The sequence below is a fragment of the Martes martes genome, assembly GCF_963455335.1.
Source record: "Martes martes genome assembly, contig: SUPER_18_unloc_1, whole genome shotgun sequence".
In the NCBI taxonomy this organism is placed as follows: domain Eukaryota; kingdom Metazoa; phylum Chordata; class Mammalia; order Carnivora; family Mustelidae; genus Martes; species Martes martes.
In genome coordinates this window covers 1,410,521-1,434,569 of record NW_027666704.1, presented here as the reverse complement: position 1 = coordinate 1,434,569, position 24,049 = coordinate 1,410,521, and the positions used below count along the sequence as shown (strand labels likewise).

At 47.6% G+C, this 24,049-nt stretch overlaps 1 protein-coding gene across 2 annotated transcripts in view; it reads right to left on the bottom strand.

Moving 5' to 3' along the window:
• Nucleotides 1-785: 785 nt before the first annotated feature.
• Nucleotides 786-24,049, bottom strand: part of GGA2 (golgi associated, gamma adaptin ear containing, ARF binding protein 2) — a 34,011-nt gene continuing 10,747 nt past the window's right edge. For both annotated transcript variants that reach the window (XM_080831679.1, XM_080831680.1), the window contains exons 5-17: nucleotides 22,529-22,652; nucleotides 20,810-20,913; nucleotides 19,400-19,480; nucleotides 18,757-18,894; nucleotides 14,698-14,779; nucleotides 11,563-11,688; nucleotides 10,701-10,823; nucleotides 9,972-10,000; nucleotides 9,462-9,595; nucleotides 7,737-7,894; nucleotides 4,081-4,250; nucleotides 3,038-3,148; nucleotides 786-2,510 (exon numbers count right to left, since the gene is read on the bottom strand). In XM_080831679.1, coding sequence (XP_080687805.1) covers nucleotides 2,400-2,510; nucleotides 3,038-3,148; nucleotides 4,081-4,250; nucleotides 7,737-7,894; nucleotides 9,462-9,595; nucleotides 9,972-10,000; nucleotides 10,701-10,823; nucleotides 11,563-11,688; nucleotides 14,698-14,779; nucleotides 18,757-18,894; nucleotides 19,400-19,480; nucleotides 20,810-20,913; nucleotides 22,529-22,652 — 1,491 coding nt within the window. In that variant the 3' untranslated portion in view covers nucleotides 786-2,399. The remainder of the gene's footprint in view (nucleotides 2,511-3,037; nucleotides 3,149-4,080; nucleotides 4,251-7,736; nucleotides 7,895-9,461; nucleotides 9,596-9,971; nucleotides 10,001-10,700; nucleotides 10,824-11,562; nucleotides 11,689-14,697; nucleotides 14,780-18,756; nucleotides 18,895-19,399; nucleotides 19,481-20,809; nucleotides 20,914-22,528; nucleotides 22,653-24,049) is intronic.

Here is a 24,049-nt window from a genome sequence, read left to right as displayed (position 1 = left end):
CCTGAGACAATAGTGAACCTACAAAAAAACATTGATGAATAGGGAGGGATCTGATGTCAGCAAGGAGGCAGAAGTTTGAGAGAGAGGTCTAGGACCCATCTAGGGGTTAGCTGGCCAGATGTGCTTAGAAGAATCCTAAACCCTGGGGCAAAGCACATATAAGGGACAGAGGGAGAGAAACAGTCACAAAGGTAAGACAAGAGACAGGGGTGAGCAGGATCCTGGAGGAGGAATTCAGGATGGGGACAAATACTGATCATCGGCGCCATCCCCACCAAGAACATCATGGATTTGTCTCTGCACTAGAACAGAAGATCCATGAGGGCAGGAGCCTTCTGCTGTTGTGTCTGCAATGCCTACCAGAGTGCGGAACTCCTGGTAGCTGCTCCGCAACTGCTTGTGGAAGGAATGGAAGGATACCGGTCATGTCTTCAGTAGCCACTGAACTTGATCATCAGAAGGCACTGATGACAAACACCAGGGCCACTTTCAGGAACACCACCACCCCCCCACCTCGCCACACACACACACACACACACACACACACATCCCTACCCTGACCAACTCCACCAAAGCACCGCTGGGAGTCTGGCTCCTGGAAGACAGAAGGTTGAGACACACACAAGTTCACCACTGAGCCAGGGGTAAAATTCTCATCCACCCACCTCGATGGAAGTTCTGCATAGGCAGGCATCATCATTACAACGGGTTCCTCTTAAAACCTTTACGAGATTAGCTAGAGCCCATAAAAGCTATACAGAACACCTGAACATGCTAGAAAGTTTAGATTAAAATGAATCTTAGGGGAGTCATGCCAAACGAAGTCACCCATCACATCGGTTTTAGGAGTTTTCACATTTGCTTAAAAATGAGCATAGCTAGATGATCTTTTATAGTTCCCATCCCTGCCAATTAATGTTGGTGGAATTCTAACTGTACGTAGAAGTTCAAAGATGAACCTGGAAAGTATCAGATTTTGTGATAAAGAGCCCCAAACAGAGTCTCGTGGTTCCTGAGGTAGAATCTTGCCTCAACAGGTGAACGGCTCGGATTTCAAAGTCCTTAATCAGGCCCTATCGGCAAGGCTCAGCTCGCTTCCCCCAAGACCAGCAAAGCAGGACCATAGAAGGTGCCTAGCACACAGCAGGCACTCAGTAAGAACAGGTGATGAACCTGAGTTTTCCCTTCAAACCATGCATGTAACAATCCATCTCTCCTTCAGCTTTGTTCGGACCCGCAGGGCCTCTCCCTTCACTGAAGTCGCTCTTCAGGTTCCACAGCAAGAAGTCTTCCAACTTCCTCCACAGGCCACAGGGCCCTTCAGGCTTGGCGCCTCCAAATGCAACAGGCTCTGCGTCTCCTACTCACTCAAGACTCCACAAAGCGTATTTGCTACACGGTATTTATTCAAGGACTTTCTATATTCACCACTGAAATCACTGCTAAGCTCTTTTCATATATATCTATTTGTGTCACAGTTCTCCATGCTGGATGGTGAAGGCAGGCAACGGCGAGCCTGTCTGTTATATTGGCAATGACTGGCATGGCGTCACCATCGAAGAGCTCTGAGAGTAGACGCTCGTGGAGGAGGAGGATGAGAATGGAGAGGAGGGTCCTGAGGAAGGGCCCAGACGGGCTGCCCCACCCACAGAACCTGCGGCCTGCGTGAGGCCTGGGACCTGCTTTCCCCTCTGCCCTGGAAGGTCTTCTCTGGGTGATTCTAAGGCACAGTGGTGAAGGACATGATTGGCCCACCCAGTGTGGTCCTCTGGTCTAGTGGCAGCCCCTCGCCTGCGAACAGTGCAACGAGCATTCCATTCTGAAGATCTTCTCAAACACATGCAAGCAGCATTCTCTAATGGAAATGGAGACAAGGTCTTTCTTGGAAGAGAGTGCCCCAGAAGGTACTCTCTGCCCCAAGACCAACCAGGTCCCTTTTAAGGTCCCTGAGAACAGCAGCCTGGGAGCAACCAAGACTTTCAAAGGCTGACAAGGCACAGAGTGGATGAATGAAAAGATAACAATACATGGAAAAAAACAAAACACAACACAACTTTGGCTTATAAAACCTCCAACCTGAGGTGGGGACATCCATGTCCACAAACATGCAGAAACAGATGATTGTAGCAGATGGTTGTCAGAAATGCTTCAGCATTTCCCACACTGTCCACACCCCAAGCCCTGCTCTCCCCTCCCCCAAATCCCCAACACACACACACACACACACACACCCCCACACACAAATAGTATGTGCAGAATAAGTCAGAGGTTGGGATCCAGAGCCTGACGTCAGGATAGAACTGTTGGCACTCCGCACTACATCACCATGATTAGTCCTATCTAGACAGCAAAATTCACATTGGCCTAAGCTTGAATGGCGGGGTCTGTCTTATGAAAAGTTAGGCGGCACCCAAGACTGCCAGATCTGGAAAGTCTTTCACTTCTCCTACTTCGCTGAAAGGCTGTCCACCCTGGTTGAAGGTCAGCTTATACCGTAACCGGATGGGCTCCTGCACAAAGACAGAAGACATTAAATTAGTGGTGAGAGACATAGACCAGCCCACTCTAAAAGCTTTTGCCCACCCAGCAGTCACCAAGGAATAGCGATACGTTAACTCCATGTCAGTAAGGCCCTGAAACAACTGTATGACAGGGACACCCGGCCAGCACCCTCTGAGACGACAAACCCAAGGGGAGCCAGCCATACATCCTGAGAGAACTCCCCTGCCTCTGCAGTCCTGAGGCGGACCAAGACTCAGACCGGCTGAGGAGGACAGGCAGGCCTCACCCTCTCAGAGGACTTATGGTCCTAGGGGCAATTTGTGTCACTCTCTGTTCCCAGCTATGGCAACCCAGTCAGAGACCTTCCTCCAAGGAGCCCCGAAGAAAACACTCAGCAGGGAATATCCCACCACCACTCCCAACCAGACACTTCAGAGCAAGACCTAAATAAACCTCTTTCAACCTACCAGGCTACCTCCCTACAGCCCAGGGCCGCCTCCCCCACTCCCCTGCTATCAAAGTTACCAGAACATACTTTATGTGGATTGTCAAGCAACAGCATCTGAGAGATCACAGCTGGAGGCGTCAGCGGACTGAAGGCAGGGAGCTTGGAGCTGGATGCCGGCTGCAGCTTCACTCTCATGGACTGCGGGGGGTGGGGGGCAGAAAAATCCAGTATCTAATTTGTTCCTAATAAAGTACAGCTTCAAAGAGGGAGTTAAGGTAAACAGGAAAACTTGACCTCCACCCACCAAATAATTATAGGGTCCCAAAGTCCTTTCCTTCCATAAATCAAAGTTGTGTGGTCAATGGTTGGCTTCTGAGAGGCAGCATGAAGAGCTAGGGCATACCTTGGGCTGAGTTCTGCTTCTTACTAGCTCTGGGATCTTGGGCAAAATACTTAACCTTTCTGAACCCATGGACTAGAAGTTTATAAAATAAGAGATAACAATAACACATGTCCCACAAGACTACCACGAGGATGAGAGAACGCATATTTTTACCTCTGCCTACCTTGAACCTTTCCTTTCAGGACATCCTTTCCCTGTCTTTTGTGATGCTGGTATGGCTGTTAGTCAGCGGGGCCCTACTTCTCTTGAAGAGGAACGGATGTCATGTCTACATGACCAGAGTACCTCATTATCCCTGAACACAAGGTACTGGTCCCAGATACCCAAGTAACGCCAACGGGGCCAAACCTACCCCTTTCTTGGGTAATCACTATGCATGCCTCGTGCCAGATGGAAGTTTCCCTCTGTGATAAAAAGGGTTCAGGAGGGTAAGGACTATGTAATTCTGGGGCTGCTGGTAGCCATTTCCAGGCTCTTTGGAGTCTGCTGGAGAACAGGCTCCACAGAAGAAAGCAAAGTCAAGAGGCGGGAAGAGACAGATTCTCAAGGAAGCATTTTAAGAACTTACCTGCATTCAGTCACATCTAAAGTCAGATATTCAGAAATCCCCAGTTCAACAAGCCAATAAAATTCCCATTTGATCTTAAACTCCTTTGAGGATTTTATCTCTTATACCTAACTCACAGACCATGTCCTAGGTTAGGGAGCTGGCCGGCAGACGGCTCACCTTCGGCACAGCCACTTGAAACATGATGTCCCAGACGGGCTGGGTGGCAGTGCTCATCATGGTCAACAGCAACACCTGCACCTCCGGGTGGCCAGGGGCCCCCGTCTGGGAAAAGTGGAGCAGAATTCGGAATCCATTCCGGTCATACACGATAAGAGGCGGCAGACTGCCTGGTGGAGAAGGACCCAAGCAAAAGGGTTAGCATGACCACGAGGTAGTCAACAGCCACGCATTTAAAGATGTGCACGTTATCACCCGCTGCTGCCGCTGCTTCTCCAATCAGCACAGCTCCTGGGCTAACCTCCTCGGAACCAAGCTTTTGGTGCTGCCATGATCCAGCTCTCACTACTTCCAAGCTGGACCCCTAGGGCCCCTCAAACTGATCGCTCCCCACCATCCAACCACCTGAAGCACATCACCAGTTGTTTTGTTTTAAAGATTTTATTTATTTATATGAGATAGAGCGAGAGCAAGAGAGAGAGAGCTGGCACGAGCCAGAGACGGGGGAGGGGGAAGGCAGAGGGAGAAGGAGAAGCAGACTCCGCTGAGCAGAGAGCCAGCTCGGAGCTCAATCCCAGGACCCCTGAGATCACATGACCTGAACTGAAGGCAAATGCTTAGCCAACTGAACCACCCAGGTGCCCCAGCATATTACCAGTTTTAAAAAAAAAAAAAAGGAACTTTAAGGGAGACAGGATTAGGACTCAAATACTATGAACATTACAGAAAATACAGGATCTCATAAAGAATGAAATAAAAGACACCATTCTATGCAGAAATAAAAGTATTGCTAACATTTGGGCCTATTTCCTTCTGGTCTCTTTTCTATGACTACCTGCACACACATCTCTTGCATTTAATTTTACAAAACAATAAAAACACGGATCTCTTCAAGTCAATAGGTTTAATGACATTCCAATGGGCTAAGGCAAATAGGGTATGGGGGGTGGTATAAGACTTACCCATTTATGAGAGATGAAGGGCTACTTGCATCAATAAATACTCATAAGTACACAACTGAGTGAAGTAGAAAACTAAGCATGCAGAATAGACCTAATGGGAGAATTCTAGAACATCTATTTCAAAATCAGTGGCTGACCCAGTAAGTGGCAGACAACCACATAATTTGGGAAAAAATTTCTAATGAAGACCCTTCGCTGATGCCAAAAATCACTTACCAAAGTGTACATTCAGTAGTTTAACACTGATACCAACAAAGTGTATGTTCAATGGTTTAACACTGAAATTGACAAAGATGTAAAAGTCTGAAAACTCCTGAGGTATGGTGGTGAGGATATGGAGAAAGAGGCGACCTTTGTGAAGGGATCTTGCTAATGCAGATCAAAATTTCAAATGTCTGCACCCAGCACTTCTAAGAATATATACTGATGAAATAATCAAGAATGTTTAAACACAGAAGTGTCCAGAGATGTTCAGCATAGCAGTTTTAACAACAAACAACTAGAAACAAATTATCCTTCAGAAAGGAATTGAATTCAGGCACCCCGGTGACTCAGTCAGTTAAGAGACTTGATTTCAGCTCAGGTCGTAATCTTGGGGTCATCAGGTCGAGCCCGGCTCCACGCTGAGCATAGAGCTTAAGAGTCTCTCTTTCCTTCTCCCTGCGTCCCTCACCACTCAAGCACATGTGCTCTCACTCCAAAAAAATGTTTTAATTAAAAAAATTTTAAATGAAGAAGGGAATTAAATAAATGAATGACAGTACCATGATTATAGATGTATGGAGACATTTAAAAAGTAAAGGTTTTGGGACGCCTGGGTGGCTCAGTTGGTTAAGTGGCTGCCTTCGGCTCAGGTCATGATCCCAGTGTCCTGGGATTGAGTCCCACATCAGGCTCCTTGCTCAGCAGGGAGTTCTGTTTCTCCCTCTGCCTCTGCCTGCCACTCTGTCTGCCTGTGCTCTCTCTCTCTCTCTCTCTCTGACAAATAAATAAATAAAATCTTTAAAAAAAAAAAAAAGTAAAGGTTTTGAAGAATAATTCACAGCATGAAAAAATGCTATGGCTTGGGGCGCCTGGGTGGCTCAGTGGGTTAAAGCCGCTGCCTTCGGCTCAGGTTGTGATCCCGGCGTCCTGGGATCAAGCCCCGCATCGGGCTCTCTGCTCAGCAGGGAGGCTGCTTCCTCCCTTCTCTCTCTGCCTGCCTCTCTGCCTACTTGTGATCTGTCTGTCAAATAAATAAAAATAAAATCTTTAAAAAAAAAAAAAAATGCTATGGCTTATAAAAGTAAAGCCGGCTGTAAAACATTCTAAATATACTGCAGTGCCCATTTATTAAAAAAGTATATATATACATGACTAAGCAAGAAAACACATTAAGATATTAATAGAACTTCCATCTCTGGGTGACCAGTATAGATGATTTTAATTTTCTGCTCTGTTTTTTCTAAAATTTCTACTTTGAGGGGCAACTAGGTGGCTCAGTCAGTTAAGTGTCCAACTCTTGATTTTGGCTCAGGTCATGATCTCGGGGTCCTGGGGTCGAGACCAGTATCAGGCCCGGTGCTGAGCATGGGGTCTGCTGGAGATTCTCTCTCCCCTTTTCCCTCTGCCCCTGCTCTTTCCCTCCCTCCCTCCCTCAAATGAATAAGATCTTTAAAAATAAAATTTCTGGGGCGCCTGGGTGGCTCAGTGGGTTAAAGCCTCTGCCTTCGGCTCAGGTCATGATCCCAGTGTCCTGGGATCGAGCCCCATATCGGGCTCTCTGCTCCGCGGGGAGCCTGCTTCCTCCTCTCTCTGCCTGCCTCTCTGCCTACTTGTGATCTCTGTCTGTCGAATAGATAAATAAAAAAAAAAATAAATAAAAAATAAAAATAAAAATAAAAATAAAAATAAAAATAAAATTTCTATGTTAAATATGTTTTTTCACTTTTATCTTGTACTTTTGCAATTTCAGATTTATAAAATGTTACAAAAACACAACTCCCATACACCCTTCACCCAGCTCTCTCAAATGTTTACATTTTTACAAATATTAACATTATGTAACATGGGACAATGATCAAAACCAGGAAATTAACACTAGACAGGTATTATTTTTAAGGTCAAGTAAGTATCACAAATGGCTCCTACTGCATACTGACTGTTTAATTCCTCTGCCTGGTTCCAGATGTGACATCAGCACACAGAGCCACAGGAGAGCTGTGTGTCCAGAGAAAAGGGCCTGTACTGTACATCCAAGCACCCTGGGTGTCTCCTGCTCCCATGCCCGTGTGCCGACCGCATGCAGTCACCTTCCCTCCTTCGTAAGGAGGGAACCTCTGCTCTCCTGCACTGAGGACCCCATGGTAGACGGCCACTAGCCAAGTTCTTCCTTTCCACCTAATCCCACCTCTTCACACTGGACATTCCCTTCAATTTCAAATGAGTGAGCATCATGTCTAAAAAGACTTGAGTCCCCTAATTAAAGTCTGCCTGCCAATATCCTTCACCTTTAGTGTCAACCCCAAGCCAGAAAACTTTATGGAAAATAGTAGGTAAGAGACTGTGACGCCACCTCCTTACCCTCTCCCCCCAGGCAAAATCCCTAGCACTCACCTTCCCCAATTTAAGAGCCACCCCCTACCAGTCCAGAGCAGATAAAGCTGGGTATTTAATAGCAAGGGTGGGGGGTGGTGAAGGTAAAACTGTACTTACTGGGCTTAACAGACTCCAAAGGGACAAACACTTGAGCCAGCGGTGTATTCTGGGTGGATGGGGAAGAAGCCAATGGCCCAGCTTCCCAGGACCAACCTGGAGAGGACTTAGTGCCAGGGGGCACTTCCTTAGGAATGCTCTTCTGTGGAACATAATTCCTGCAAAGAAATGAAAAAAATATCAAGACTAGCAAAAATAATACACAATTCCAGGAATCTGATTAGGTTTTCTGAAGAGTTAGGTAATAAAGAGGGAGAAAAAGAAATACATATATGTGCGTGTATTTTAAAGGGGTAAGACTTTAGATGGGTAATTTCACCTGTGCCTCAGTTTTCTCATCTGTAAAATGGAAATCATCTAGCATCTACCTCATGGGGTTGTTATTAGAATTAAATGAGAAAATATATGAGAAGCAATGCGGGGACTGTGCACACCTAAGGACCCAGTAATCTAGAGCTATTATTAAAGGAATGAGGGTTGTAGTTGCCAGGCAGCCTCTGACACGTTGCTCAGGTTAAGTTTCCCATACATGGTATGGGCGTTAGAAAGATGATACTACACAGACAGTGTCATTCACATGTCATGATTTCGTCCATTTGGAATGTAAATTGAGAACATTTTGTAAGTAGGCTTCACACCCAGCAAGGAGCCCAACTCAGGGCTCGAACTCATGACCCTGAGGTTGAAACCTGAGCTGAGATCAAGAATCAGATGCTTAACGGACTGAGCCACCCAGGCACTCCAAAGACATTTTCAATACAAACTGAAACTACAGTGCAGAATAACCCACACAGATTAGGAAGATTACCAGCCCCCAGCTGAGTGGTTAGAAGGAGAAAATGGAAAGACATCCCCCTCTGAGTGCTAATAAGAATGATGTCCCAGCACGTCTTCCTATCCGCCAGGGCCCTGTGTCTCTACCTCAGACACGGACGTGCTTAGGCTGTCTACGGGAAGGCAAACCGCCCCAGCCTTCCAGAGGCAAAGCAGCAGGATCTACGTTCACATATTTAGATTCACATGCTAGAGCGCTTCTACCTCTAGGAATCCGCACTGTAACAGTGCTCCAAGTGCCTCTGAACTGAAAGGTATTCAAACACCCACAAGAGGGCAGTGACTAAATATATGAGTATTATGTGCACGTGGATTATTATACGACCATCAGAATGCGACAAATTTATAGAAACTGACATGGACATGTATCAATGATGCAATATGGAAAAACCACACTGGGAACAGTTTATAAATGATGATCCCCTGTGTATAAAAAATAAACAACATAACCCACTACACACGGAGAGAAAAGCAAAGAAGGAACATTGGACATTATCTTTAGAGAGTGACAATTGGGCCTTTCTATGTTATCTAGTTCTCTAGTGATCAGATTTTGCTTAACTTCATTGTAATAAAAAAAAAAAGCCTGTGAACACCCAAACCATCACCTACTGCTGTACTAGTTAAAGCAACCCCTTTTTGCAGAGGTCCTAATCAAAGCATGTTTTTTTTGTCTGACTTGGGATGGGGAGTCAAAGGAGAAAAGGGGAAGCACACACAGAACCTTGGGTAGGAAAGAAGAAGCCTGCCCAGGGAGAGAGGTCTCTGGATATCTCCAAGCGTGCCCGTGTTACCGCACACTAACACGGCCCATCAGCCCGCCCCCGACACGATGACAGGAAGCACACACACGGGAGCCCCCCTTCTATGTTCCTTGCCCACAAGACTCACAGAGGCCCTGGACATGGCTGTGGGGAGAGGAGATCCAGCAAGTTCCTTTCTGCAGAAGGGCTCTGAACACCACCACCTGGCAGCATGCTGGCGGGGGGATTCTTCTTTTCCTTACAGCAATTCTGACCAGCAACCTGTCAAACCAGGAATGCCTAAAATAAGGCCAGGGTATGAATGACGACGAGCCATGGTGACACCAGGACACAGGCTTACTGCATTTCCTGGGACAGGAGGAGAAAAAGGGCCAGAGAACACAGGACTCCTGATCTGACGTTCAGTAGGTGGGAGCCTGGATACCACTGAAGAGAGTAGGGGTATAAGGAGAGGGAAAAATGTGTCTCTCGGGGGGATTAAGCCAGACAGTAAAGGTAAGGAAGAAGCTCTGGACCTCCAAGTCCAGTCGCCACCAGGCTATGCTGTGGCCCCTCCCCCCACCACCCAGGCAGCGCTGCCCTCACAAACGTAGGTTTGAGGGACCTCCTTTCCAGCCCCTAGGAAGAGCTTCCTTACCTTGTTGGTAACCGGAGCATCACTGAGTCCTAGAAGGAAGAAACAGAAAGATGCGCACCAGTAACTCTACCTGACAGGAGCTAGCGATTGATACCATGTTCACCCTTTCTAGAACATTTAGAAAGCCTAGGCAAAGCAAATTACCCCAAATCATTCAAGTCATCCATGGCAAATCTGAGACTAAATGCGATGAGGACCTCCCAGGATGGCAGTGCCCCCTTATTCATTAGGGGATATGTTCTAAGACCCCGGTGGATGCCTGCAAAGGCAGATAGTAACAATCCCTCCATATACTATGTTTTACCCCACACATACATGCCTATGATTAAGTTTACTTTGTAAGTTAGACACCGTAACAGATAATAAAAATAATATACTGCAGTAAGAGTTACGTGAATGTGGTCTCGCTCTCAAAATATATTATACTGTACTCACCCTTTGTCTTCTTGTGGTGGGAGATGATAAAATGCCTACGTGATGAGATGAAGTGAGGTGAACGACGTAGGCATGGGACGCAGCCCTACGCTACTACTGACCTTCTGACCATAGGTCAGAAGGAGGCTCATCTGCTTCCAGATCGTGAGTCATTGAAACCACGGACCAGGGGGCTACTGTATACCCAGCTCCCTCTGAAAACAGGCATAGTCTCCCCAAGCGGAACCAGCTTACTCGCTCTCCCAGGGAGTCAGGGCCATTCTGTGCCTGCTCCCCGTAAACACCCTCCCTCACCTAAGGCTGCCAGGTCCTGGTGAAGCAAGGACGGTGCCACAGTCCCGGCCTGCTCAGATCCACTGTCCACCTCCAAGTCAATCAGAGGGCAGCTCTTCGTGCAGCCTGCTGGTTTCTGAAAGACTACACAAGAGTCAGGAAAATATGTCAGGATGCGAGCAAAGTCTCCACTTAATGCCCATCAGCTTCCCATAGGCCTCCTCCCAAACCGAAGACATCACACCGTCCCTCAGTGCCCCCCTGGTGGATAGCCTGCGCCGACATCTGGAACAGGACGCAGCCAGAGGACTGCCTTCCTACCCCAGGAATCGGTGTCCTCTGCTAGGCGTCCAATCAACCTGGCCAGCAACACAGCTGACGTCTCCAGCTCACAGGCCTTTTGACAACAGCTCATCACAATCACTGAAGTGCTTGATAAAAACACAAACCCCCAGGCCACGTGCTAAGGAGTATTGATACAGAAGCTCCAAGCTGAGGACCTAAGAATCTGTGTTTTAGCCAGTATTCCAGATGATTCTGACATAGCTAGCCTGCTAGGCACCACCAACACAGATCTTTTTTTTTTCCCCCTGGTCTCTAGCTCTTCTAAGTAAGCATTCATAAGAAGAGGAATCAAAACCTGGGCGCAAAATAGCCATGTGCTCCTGTGGAGAGCCAGAGACGGGCTCCAGCCTGCCCATCAGTTCGTGATGGCACATGTGGCAGAGGCTGGCTACATAAAACCAACTCTCGAAGGGAAGGGGAAAAAAGGGCAAGGCCTCTCATTTCCACACCACAACCCACAATATTCTAAGGATCCATTTCTTCTCTGGGATTTGCAGGGTGTCCAGGCAGAAGGTAAGAGAGGCTTCTTTGCACATACCTCTGGAGACAGCTAGGTCTCCCACTGAGCTGGTCACTGTGTTCCCAAACATGACTCGGCCCTCCATCACCTGTTTGTACAGCAGAACTCCCTGGGTGAGGAGGTCATTTGCCTGGAGAATCTCCGCTGAAGGAGGAAGGAAAATGAGAACACCCCCTCCGTTATCCACCAACAATCTCAGTCTTTTTAAAGCCATTCCAGAAAGCAGCGGTCACACAGCTCTACCAGGTTCAGTATATCCATGCATCCTGCCCCCAGATCATGTGATCGGGCCCCTAGCAGACCTAGTTATTCAGTCCCTGAACCCCAACACCTCTCATTCAAGATGCAGGAGGAACCAAATTTCTTCACCTTCATTCTCAATACCTTCCAACACGAGGATCAACACTTGAAACATGGCTATTTCAACTAAGAAACTAAAACTTTAATATTTAATTAACTTAAAAACAGTTTTGTCAATGTGAATGTGAATATTAAGAGCTTTTCAGAGGGCAGCACCTGGGTGGCTCAGTTGGTTAAGCAGATGTCTTTGGGCTCAGGTCATGATCCTGGAGTCCAGGGATCGAGCCCCACATCGGGCTCCTTACTCAAAGGGGAGTCTGCTTCTCCCTCTGTCTCCCTGCCACCACCCCTGCTTGTGTTCTCAAATAAATAAAATCTTCAAAAAAATTTTTAAAAAGAAGTTTTTTTGGTACTTTATTCACTTATTGGAAAGCTTTTAAGTGTGTAGGGGACAAACATGAATGTATGTTTTTTTACCTGTAATTTCATAAAATCTAAATATAGATCAAGTACTTCTGATGAAAACTTGGCATCCAAATTAAAATGTCATCTAAATATAAAATACACACTGGATTCCAAAAACTTCATAAGCTTTTGTGAAATTGGCTCCTGCCAATTTTCTTAACTGTGGACATAAGCTACAACATGGGGGTGAATTCACCCAGCAAAATGATTTAGTTGGCACAGACAAGTTGCTTAAAAATTTTATTGTTTTTGAGCTCACTGCAAAATCAGAGAAAATGATGGGTTCAGACCATAATCATGAAGAGATCATCAGAAACCAGGGGCCTCTTGACCTCTACCCATGAAGTGTTCTTGCTCCCCCAATCCCTGATCTAACTGATCCTGAATCCGATCAAGCCCCCGATCCAATTTATAAGAAATATCAGCAACTTGTAAGAAGGGTCAGATATGGAAAAACATTAAATACCATGGGACATGCCATCAGAACACTGAGGCCTAGAGAAACTCTGTAGGTCAAAGGGCATGTTTTTCCAGTCAAAACCAAAAGACAACTGACAGAATGGGAGAAGATATTTGCAAATGACATATCAGATAAAGGGCTAGTATCCAAAATCTATAAAGAACTTATCAAACTCAACGCCCAAAGAACAAATAATCCAATCAAGAAATGGGCAGAAGACATGAACAGACACTTCTGCAAAGAAGACATTCAAATGGCCAACAGACACATGAAAAAGTGCTCCACAACACTCGGCATCAGGGAAATACAAATCAAAATCACACTTAGACACCATCTCACACCAGTTAGAATGGCTAAAATTAACTAGTCAGGAAACGACAGATGCTGGCAAGGATGAGGAAAAAGGGGAGCCCTCCTGCATTGTTGGTGGGAATGCAAGCTGGTGCAGCCACTCTGGAGAACAGTATGGAGGTTCCTCAAAAAGCTGAAAATAGAGCTACCCTACAATCGCACTACTGGGTATTTACGCTAAAGATTCAAATGTAGTGATCCGAAGGAACACGTGCACCCGAGTGTTTATAGCAGCAATGTCCACAATAGCCAAACTATGGAAAGAACCTAGATGTCCATTAACAGATGACTGGATAAAGATGTGGTGTGTACGACACACACACACACAATGGAATACCATGCACCCATCCAAAAGAAAAAAAACAACCACGAAATCTTGCCATTTGCAATGATGTGGATGGAACTAGAGGGTATTATGCTAAGTGAAGTAATCAGAGAAGACGATAATCATATGATCTCTCTGATATGAGGAATTTGAGAGGGAGGGTGGGGGGTTGTGGTGGGAAGGGAGGGAAAAATGAACTAGATGGGACCGGGGAGGGAGACAAACCATACGAGACTCTTAGTCTCACAAAACAAACTGAGAGTTGCTGAAGGAGAGGGGAGTGAGAAGGATGGGGTGGCTGGGTGATAGACATTGAGGAGAGTATGTGCTAGGGTGAGTGCTGTGAATTGTGTAAGACTGATGATTCACAGACCCATACCCATGAAACAAATATTACATTATATGTTAACAAAAAGAAAAAAAGGGGGCATGCTTTTCATCTAATAACAAAGAAAAAGAACAGAGGGGCTATCCATTAAAAAAGGGCTTACAAAATAGCATTGCAAAGTACGGCTTTTCTGAGTGATTGAGAACTTTAAAAAAAAGGGAGGGAGGAGGAGAGAGGAGGGTTAGCATGAAATATTTAGAGAGAAATGCCCAGGGAAATCTTAACACTATCTGATTGCCTTAAAACGTTTGGAATTTGCTTCAGAGAGAATGAGCGATGGGGGTAGAGCAGTACATATGCAACAAGAGGAAAAAAGATGAGTCCATGTGCTAGCTGGTGGCTGTTACCAACAGGTGAAGGGCACACAGGATTTATCCCACTATTTCCCTGAACATGTCCTGAAATTTTCCGTAACAAAAAGTATAAAATATTTTAATCCCTGTCCACAGGTATTAACATTCTCCACAGTCCCTACCGTTATCCCCTCCGTTCCTCCTCAGCCTGCCTCATCTAGGTTGGTGACCCAGCCCCAGCGGCACTCAGGTTGGTGAAACCTTCGAGATGCAGCAGTTCCTCCGACTTCTGTTAATCTTCCTTCTAGCATCTCCCTTGAGCCCAACCTTCACTGCACATTCCCACCCCTCTCTATGCTTTCAGACCTGCTGATGATTGCTCGCTCAGGCCTCGAGCATCCTGGAAATCAGTTCTAAGCCAACACGGGGCACGCCTTTCGGAAGCCCAGCCGCCACAGAACCTAAAGCCATTCTGTCTGGTCTCTGGCACCACCGCAGCCCAGCAGGAAGGGGCATGTGTGTTCTGCCCTCCTCTGTCCCAGCTGCGCCTAGAGAAGGAGAACTGCCTTACCGAGCGCGTCGTCGTCGTCTGTGGTATCACTCGCCAGCCGGAACAGCGTGGGCCGCAGCTTCTCACAGCGCTCATACACGACCTGAGAAAACAGCCTGGTTTCACAGCAAGGCCCTAGGTGCCTCCAATAAGCATACAGCAGAGTCTAGAGCTTCTGGAATTCTCCTTAGTCTGTCCCAAATGCATGACTGCAGGTTTGAAATGACATGGCTATTACAGTGTCAGAAAAAGTTTGGGCTACAGTTATCTGAATTTTTAAAATAGTTTAAAAGATGACAGAAGGCATAAGAATCTACCTTCTGAGCATGTACGGTATTAGCTCTTCTCTAAGCTCCTTTCCTTGCCTCCTAGAAGAGCTTTAATAATGGGGTAACCCCACATAGAACTCTGAAGAGATTACTCTGCTTTAAAACTAACATCCAGAGGGCACCTGGGTAGCTCAGTCGTTAAACATCTGCCTCTGGCTCAGGTCATGATCCCGGGGTCCCGGGATCAAGCTCCACAGCAGGCTCCCTGCTCCACGGGAGGCCTGCTTCTCCCTCTCCCAGTCCCCCTGCTTGTGTTCCCTGTCTCGCTGTGTCTGTCAAATAAATAAAATCTTTAAAAAAACAATAATAAAACTAACATCCAAACTCCCCATCCAACTGTTGTCTGATGCCAGTCTTCCTTTTCCAACAACAGTCCCTGATTCCCACCGCAGGTTCTCCCAGGACTAAACCTCAGTCCGCACCAATGACATCTGGGAAGTCTCACTCTCTTGATTGCAGGGGAGTGCTCTGGACAGCATCACCCTCCACATGCTCAGTGTTGAGGAGGACATGGGCTTCTGTGCATGTTAGACTTCCTTGAAAGGGAACCCAACTAACTTAACACTGCAGTCCTCCCGGATGGTAGTGCTCCCTGCCGCCTTCCCCAGGGCTGGTGAAATGACCTATCTGCTAGGGGAGTCCGGGAGAGGTGTAACTGTCCCTCAAAGAACGTACTGACCAAACATGCTTAAACATGTACTAGCAGCAGTATCCTCCTCTGGGGAAAGGAGGATACACGATACACGTTCTTGAAGCCGAGCAGCCGGGGATACGATGCCCAGCGGCCCGCTCAGGATGGACCCGACCATGGTCTGCTTCTTTTTTCTGTTATCTCCCCTTCTCCAGAGATCGCCTGTCATTATTCAGATGATCCTTTTAAATGTGTTTACTCAACCACAAATCCTATACTGCTTGATCAGGCATATCTTGCTTATCTATAATCTCCTTCTGACTCTTTTGTTGATTGTTATCTTTATCTAACAAATACTGGACTGCAGAGTTGTTCGGGAAGACAGTCTTCTCAACTGCTGGCCCCTGCTCCCTTTATCTTGAAGCTGATTTGTTGGTGCCTCATTCTTCTCTCCTGCGCTGTCGGGAAACAGCAGGAGGAAGCAGGAAGGACCCCCCCTTCCTGCCACTTTGCTCTTGAGAGCTCCCTGCCTGTACACAAGCACACATTCGGCTCCGCTCCCACCAGCCCTACGTTTTAGAGAAGGAAGCCCCTTGTGGGGAGAACAGCGGTGAGCCAGTGCTATCTGAGCAGTAACCTGCCCGATTCGGCTTCAGTATTAGGAAGCCACTTGCTAATATTTACATGCCGCTTTTTCCAAAGGAGGCTCTGCCCATTACAAGGAAGAAGTTTTGTTTCGTGCCATGTCTCTCCTGTCTCCTAGCTCGTTACCATCTTGGGTGGGGAAAGCTGTGCTATTTAGAAGCCCAGCATGCCAGCCTTGCCGACAACTCCAGCACAAACTCACCACAGGGAACCGGCTTTGGAGCATGTGCCTGGCCCAAGCCCAGTAACCCTTCTGAGTACTGTCCCCCCGGACGCAGAGGCCAGCAACTCTACCCAGTTCTGACTATAGCTGATTGACCTGGGGTAGGTACGGGAGCCTTGCTGGACAAACAGATTGTTCTCTCAGGAATCTGGACTTAGGAAAGCTACTAGTTTGTTTCTGCTAACTCTGTGCAATGGAAGGACAGGGAAACTAAGGAGCTACGTGAAAGCCACCTTTCCCATTCAGGGAAGCACAAAAAGCTGGAATACAGACAGAGAAGACAAATGTAGCCGGTGGGAGGAGGGAGAAGAGCAGAGCTGCAGGGACAGACTCTGAGCGGCTGGCTCTGACAGCACTCCGGCCCCACCGCCATCTGTCTGCACGGGGCGGTGGTGGCGCAGCTAGGACACCGACAGCCCCCGGCGGAGACAAAAGACAATACACAGATCGAACTCCCAGATTAAAGGAGAAAGTCCGGCAAAGGACTGGTATCCAGGATATATAAAGAACCCTTAGCAACTCAAAAGTTAAGAGACAACCCAATTAAAAATTGGGCAAAGGATCTTCAGCAAGAGGTTACACAAGCGGCCAAGAGACCTAGGAAAGAAAGCTCAGCTTAAGTCACCAAGGAAATACATTTCAAAACCACAGTGAGATCCCACTTTACACCCACCAGGAGAGCTATTACCAAAAGACAGGCAGTAACAAGTGCTGGCAGGATCTGGAAAACTGCGCCCTCACATCTTGCTGGTGGGATTGTAACTGGCACAGCGGTTTGGCACACAGCTTGGCAGCTGCTCAGAAAGTTAAACGGACCCACTAGAAGATCCAGCAACTCCAGCTGCAGATACAGATACATACTGAAGAAAATCAAAAGCTTATACTGCACACACAGAAAACTGGTAACAGATGTTCACAACATCATTCATAATAGCCAAAGTGGAAGCCCAAATGCCCAACTGATGGAACAGACAAACAAAACGAGAGGCAGCCATACAGCAGAAGGTTACTTGGCCAGAAAAAGGAATGAAGTTTTGATACACACTACAAGGTAGAGAAATCTACCAGACTTTAAGTGAAAGCAGCCAGACTCAAGGCATGTTGTAGGATTCAATTTACACAAAATGTCCAAAGAGGAAGATTTACAGACACAGACCATGGATCAGTGGTTACCAAGGGCCGCTGAGGTGGGGGGTGGGGAATGGGGGGCTGAGGGGAGTGGTACAGATATGTGCTAATGGGCACAGGACTTCTTTTAGGGCTGATTAAATTCTTCTAGCTAGTGCTAATGGCTGCTTTTAGGATAAGTAAAGTCACACTAAAGTTTTTGTTGTTGTTTTTTTTTAAAAGATTTTATTTATTTATTCGACAGACAAAGATCACAAGTAGGCAGAGAGGCAGGTAGAGAGAGGAGGAAGCAGCTCCCTATGGAGCAGAGAGCCTGATACAGGGCTTGATCCCAGGACACTGGGATCATGACCTGAGCCGAAAGCAGAGGCTTTAACCCACTGAGCCACCCAGGTTCCCCTCATACTAAAGGTGTTTAAAAAAAAAAGATGGAGATGTGTAGGCTGTGGGGGAACTGGAATTTGTGTAATGCTGTTAGGTACATAAAATGACACAGCCACTTTTTAAGAAACCAGCCAACTATTTTCTGAAGTTAACTATAAACTTAGTATGTGACACAGCAATCCCACACCTAAGTGTGTACCCAAGGAAGATGCATGTTCACACAAAATCCTGTACATAACTACAAAATTGTTTATAGCAGTTTAATTCAAATCACCCAAAGCTGGAAACAACCCATTATCTATCAAAAGATGGACATATTGTAATACACACAATAGAATACCACTCAACGATAAAAAGCAAACTACTGATACACACGCCACGAATGGATCTCCGTTATGCCAAGAGGGAGAAGCTAGAGGGAGAAGCCAGAAAGATAAAAAGAGGAAGAAGGAAAGAAAACTATTGTTCCTTTCATACAAGTCTAGGAAGTATAAACTAATCAGATCACGCAGCAAGGCAATGGTTGCTTGGAGGATGTGGAGACAGGAAAGGAGGGGAGGGCTAACCCAGGGGGATGAGGAAATTCTAGGGGGTGAGGGACATGTTTACTCTCTTGATTGTGATGGTGGCATCATGGACACACACATGTCAAAACACATCGAATATGCTTGAAATACGTGCAATTTCTAATATGTCAGTTACACTCAATTCTACTTGAATTGATTTTGTAAAACCGGTACCTGCAAGGCCTCCTGGTCCGGCGGGGCCTGCCCGGGCCGGCGGTACACGCTCAGCATTTCCTGCAGCACCTTCACGTGGCTCCGTACCTCCTCCACAGCACTGACTCTCTTCGACACCTTCTCGGATTTCTCTTGCTCCTTTTAGAAGAGAGAGGATGGAGGTGAGGAGCAAAGGCCTGGACAATGCGTGAGCGAGGGACGGAAAAGAGGCGCGGAGCTGGTGGGCTCAGGGAAGTCACTGGAACACTGAGTGGGCGGGAGTGTTCACTCAGTGGCGAAGGAAACGCTGAGCCCAGAATTCCTGCAAAAGGCAATGCAGTCCAGGGACCAGGTGAGCTACTGCTTCGTACTACCAGCTTTAAACCCCCTGAAAACCAGATTCCCAAACTGGACTCTGTCACTGGGACAGACATTGGGGTCTATGAAATGCTTGGGGCTCTCACACAGAAGTACTTGGAAAGTGCAGAGCAGGATTTCTGCTTCCCCTCACCGTCCTGCTGCCCTTCAGGGAGCCCACAACTGTATCCCCCTTCTGGGCCCAGAGGACACCACTCTCCTCGGCCAACTGCACACCCACTCCCTCCAGCGCACACACGGTGGTGTCAAATGCTGTTTCTGCAGAGCCCCGTGGAAAAACGCCCACCTCCTTGACCAGATTCTTGATCAGCCTGTTTGCAGCCTGAAGATCCTCCGGGTGGTTGCTCTTCAGAAGCCTCGTCAGAAGCTGCGGGGTGAACAGGAGCCGGTGAGACGCCGCCCCCCCAGTGTCAGATGGCCCAGTGCAGTAGCCTCAACACAGAGTGCGGACTTTCCACGCGTTCTCTTCCCAAGGCCTCACAGTGAGGCCATGGAGGTATTAGGACTCTCCCCACAGACCCCTGGGTTTCAACAGGGTAGGAAGGTGGAAAAGACAGCCCCCAGGAGACATCTGGCAAAGACTGGAGACCTTTCTGATTGTCACAACAACTGGAGTGCTTCTGGCATCCAGCGGGTAGAGGCCGGGATACTGTAAACTCCCTACTCTCAACAGGACAGTCCCCAGCAGGAAAATTATCTGGCCCAAAATGTCACTAATGCTGAGGCTGTCCTGGGCCAGGCACCCTCTGATACACCTCGGTGATCTAGCAGAATGCCATGCCCGTGGGAGTCACTCAGTCTTCACTGATGCAGTAAAGGCTATACTGAAGCCCAGAGCATCTCAGTAGCTTGCCCCAGGTGACAGAGGATTCTCTCTTTCTCCAAAGGCCGTGCCATCCCTCCTCTTCCTACCCTCTGCGTCTGAAAGGCACCGGCAGGAGAGGAACCAGAGGGAAAGACAGCAAAGAACCTAACATAATCCTGCTTGTTCTGACCCCACGGCCACTGAACCTCGAGGTCCACGGGAGGGTGCAGCTCAGGGGTGCAGTTAGAGGCAGAGGGTCCCCAAGCCTCTGTCGCTACACTGCCTGGAGCTTCCCTGGTACTCATTTCCCAGACCCTGTGAGTGACCAAGAATGGTAATAATGTCCAAACACATGGCCACCACCAGTGCTCAAAGGCCCTCTCCCCATGCAGAGGCACTCTAAAGCTATCCCCCGTTCTTCATCCCTCTCCTTCCTGATGTCTGAGGAGCAACAATTACTGGAGATGGTAGCAGAAGGAAGATGGGTAGGATCAGGCTTACTGGCACTAAAGAAAATATTTGAGCGAACACACAACCAATTCTTTCCACCATCTTCCCCCAATACCACACATACACTGAATACAACCAACCATCCACCTTGCCCACCTGGGTTATCCTTTTGTACCTTCCTTCCCTCAGGAATGCTCGTACAGATAAGGTAGAGGGTACATTAACATGACATTTACTATTTGGCCCATCCATAGGAAAAAAAAAAAATCCAGACCTTATGCTACCACTCTAAGAGCCTGCTCCAGAAAGAACTCACTAACCCACCTCCTCACATCCCCCCCAACTTTGGTTCAGGGATCAGAGCACATCCCAGGGGATATTTCAGGAAAATCACTAAAAGAAGGGGTCTGCTGCCACCAAGGTCAGAGAGGGGCTCCTTACCTTGGACTTTTCTTCATCAGCATCGAAGATAGAGCTCTTGGGCCAGGGAGAAGGTGGAGGCAAAATTTTATCCACTGGTAGTTTAGGGTCTTGCTTTACGATTCCTAGAAGTTAAGATATGGTTATGGGTACCCATTGACTTCAGTAGGAAGCAGCATCAAGTCCAGAAACTCCTAGTTCCTGATGTCCCACTGGGAAAACACTGTCAATGACCTTAAAGGGACAGACCCAGGGTATGACCAAGCCTCTGCATCCTCCCTCAGCTGACTTCAAGGAACCAGCACAAGACAGGGACATCAGAACCAACCAAGTGAGATCAGCACCAGACCCTAAGGTTAGTGGGACATGGGCCTGATGCTATAAGAACACTGATCATTACATGCAGATACGTAACCTCCCAGGGCCCAAAAATTACTGTAGAAGCCACGACCCTCTCAACAACAGTGAGTACATGTGATGGAGAAAAACAGTCCATCCTGAATACAGGTTCCTTTTTTTTTTAAAAAGATTTGATTTTTTATTTGACAGAGAGAGACAGCAAGAGAGGAAGCACAAGCAGGCAAAGGGACAGGGATTAGCAGGCCTCCCACAGGGAGCCCAATGTGGGGCTCAATCCCAGGACCTAGTCATGACCTGAGCTGAAGACAGACGCTTAACGACTGAACCACCCAGGTGCCCCATCCAGGTTCCCTCTTCTACAAGGCTCTGTGGACTCCCAACTTCTGCTCAGGACACAGAGAGGTACAAACAGCGTGACTCTACCCCCAACAACACAGCACTGGACAACCTACAGATCTACAACTTTTCCCGAATCCATCACAGCGGAAATTACAGGGCCAAGAACAACCTGAAATCTAAGGGAAGGCAGGGCCTCCGAGGAAAGACGGAAGGCAACACCAAGGCGAAAAATTCAGATAAAGTTGTTTCTCAATTGTTTACAGGCTGGAGTGGGCAGGTGAGAGAACACAGAACCTCTGAGGCCCACCCCAGCGCAGGAGCAACAGGCTCTTCACAAGGCCTCACCAGGCACTCATGCAAAGACATGGGTAAGGCCTGCCGTCCCACTTCCGTCCTCTCTCCTCCAGAACAAGCACCTTCAAATGCTGGGAAAGGACAACAAACCCTGCACTCCTCGGCTGTGGGAACAGACTGTAGCTTCCAAACAGAAAAGAAAGCCTTGTGGCCCTGGGGGAGGGGCAGGATCACAAACAGGTGCTACCGAGACCTGGAGACACAGCTGTTAAGCATCTGCCTTCAGCTGAGGTCATGATCCCAGTGTCCTGGGATCGACCCCCACACTTCTCCCTCTCCCCATCCCATCCACTCATGCTCTCTCTCAAATAAGTGAATAAAGTTTTTTAAAAAATGAAACAATCTTTAGTGCACCTGGGTGGCTCAGTGGGTTAAGCCTCTGCCTTCAGCTCAGGTCATGATCTCAGGGTCCTGGGATCCAGCCCCACATCAGGCTCTCTGCTCAGCAGGGAGCCTGCTTCCCCCCTCTCTCTGCCTGCCTCTCTGCCTACTTGTGATACCTCTCTCTGCCAAATAAATAAATAAAATCTTAAAAAAAATAAAATAAAACAATCTTTAAAAAAATAATTTGTCTAAGACTCTACTGTCCTACGCAAGATGCCCAGCTTTCACCGAGAAAACCACAAAGCACACAAAAAACCAGAACGACTGTGACGAGGAAATGCAATGTAAGCCATGGAGTCTGACCCTGTTTCTTCAGCATCTGGTAAGCATCGCGGATCTTGACATCCTCTGGAAACCAGACAGTCCAACTGAAGAGTATTTCGATGACTCTTCCTTTAACCTTTTCTGTGGTCCAGGACCCCAGGTACTGAAAATAAAAAGGAAAGAATTATAGAGCTGGAAAGGACTTAGCCAGCACATGCTACCACGGCAGAGATGGCCGCTGAGGTCCAGGGAAGCGAGCTACCCCAGGCTGGTGGCGATGGGTGGCAAGAGAGACCAAACCGCCTGGTGCCCAGCCCCAGGGTGCCTTCTGGGTTTCCAGGAGTCAACCTCCATAACTGCTCAAGTGAAGCCCACCGTACACTGGGCTAGGTTAGAGCCACAGGGGACACTCAGTTTTTGAATGAGGCAAGATCATTAAAATATATCTGGTCTTTATCTCTAGTTCCCAGCACAGTTTCAAAAACCCCTGGAATGTCCTGAGTTTTAGGAATAGCTTTTGTTATTCACCATGAGCTCCCTTGGACCACATGTGAGTTTACGTTCACCATTCATGGTGGGCACTTAGTTTCAAGGGAGAGACTGGCCACTTCAGAAAAACCCACCACACAACAGGGTTGGAACTTTTCAACCCAACTCCCAGGAGGGGCGGGGGCTGGAGATGGCATTCAATCCTAGCTAATGATTTTTTTTTTTTAAGATTTTATTTATTTATTTCAGAGAGAGAGAGAGACAGAGAGACAGAGTGAGAGGGCATGAGAAGGGAGGTCAGAGGGAGAAGCAGACTCCCCATGGAGCTGGGAGCCCGATGTGGGACTTGATCCCAGGACTCCAGGATCATGACCTGAACTGAAGGCAGTCGCTTAACCAACTGAGCCACCAAGGCACCCAAGCCTAGCTAGTGATTTAATCAAAATGCCTACATAACTTCAGATAATAACTCACAAACAAGGATCTTTGGGGAGCCTCCTGGTTAGAACACATGGAGTTCTGGGAGGGTGGTATGGAAACTCTGCTCCCCCCAAAACTTTGGTCCATGGATCTCTTGCACTTACATCCTTTACAGCAAAAGGATAATAGTGAGTATTGTGCTTTCCTATCTTTTGTGAGTCCTTCCAGTGAATTATGAAACTATGGAGGGAGTCATGGGAACCCCTGAATTTGTAGTTAGTCAGAGTGCAGGAAGTAGCCTGGGGGCACCTGAGACCCCTTGCTGGTATGTGATGGAGGCAGGTCCAGGTAGGACCGAGCCCTTCATGTGTAGGGTCTATAATAACTCTGGGTAGTTAGTGGCAGAAATGAAATGAACTGAACTATAGGACCTATAGCTGATATCAGAGAATTACTGCGAAGTAGCGAAGAAAGGCTCCATCCATGTTAGGCACCTGAGAACGGTGTTGCTACAACAGGGGCTGGGAGAAAAGATGCAGAGGGCAGGCAAGAAGGGACATAAAACTGAAAGCCACACCTGGTATCTCTTGCCATCACCACCAGAAAACCTGTCCTCAAGCTTGAGTTCCTCACCCTTCTAGGTCAGCCACC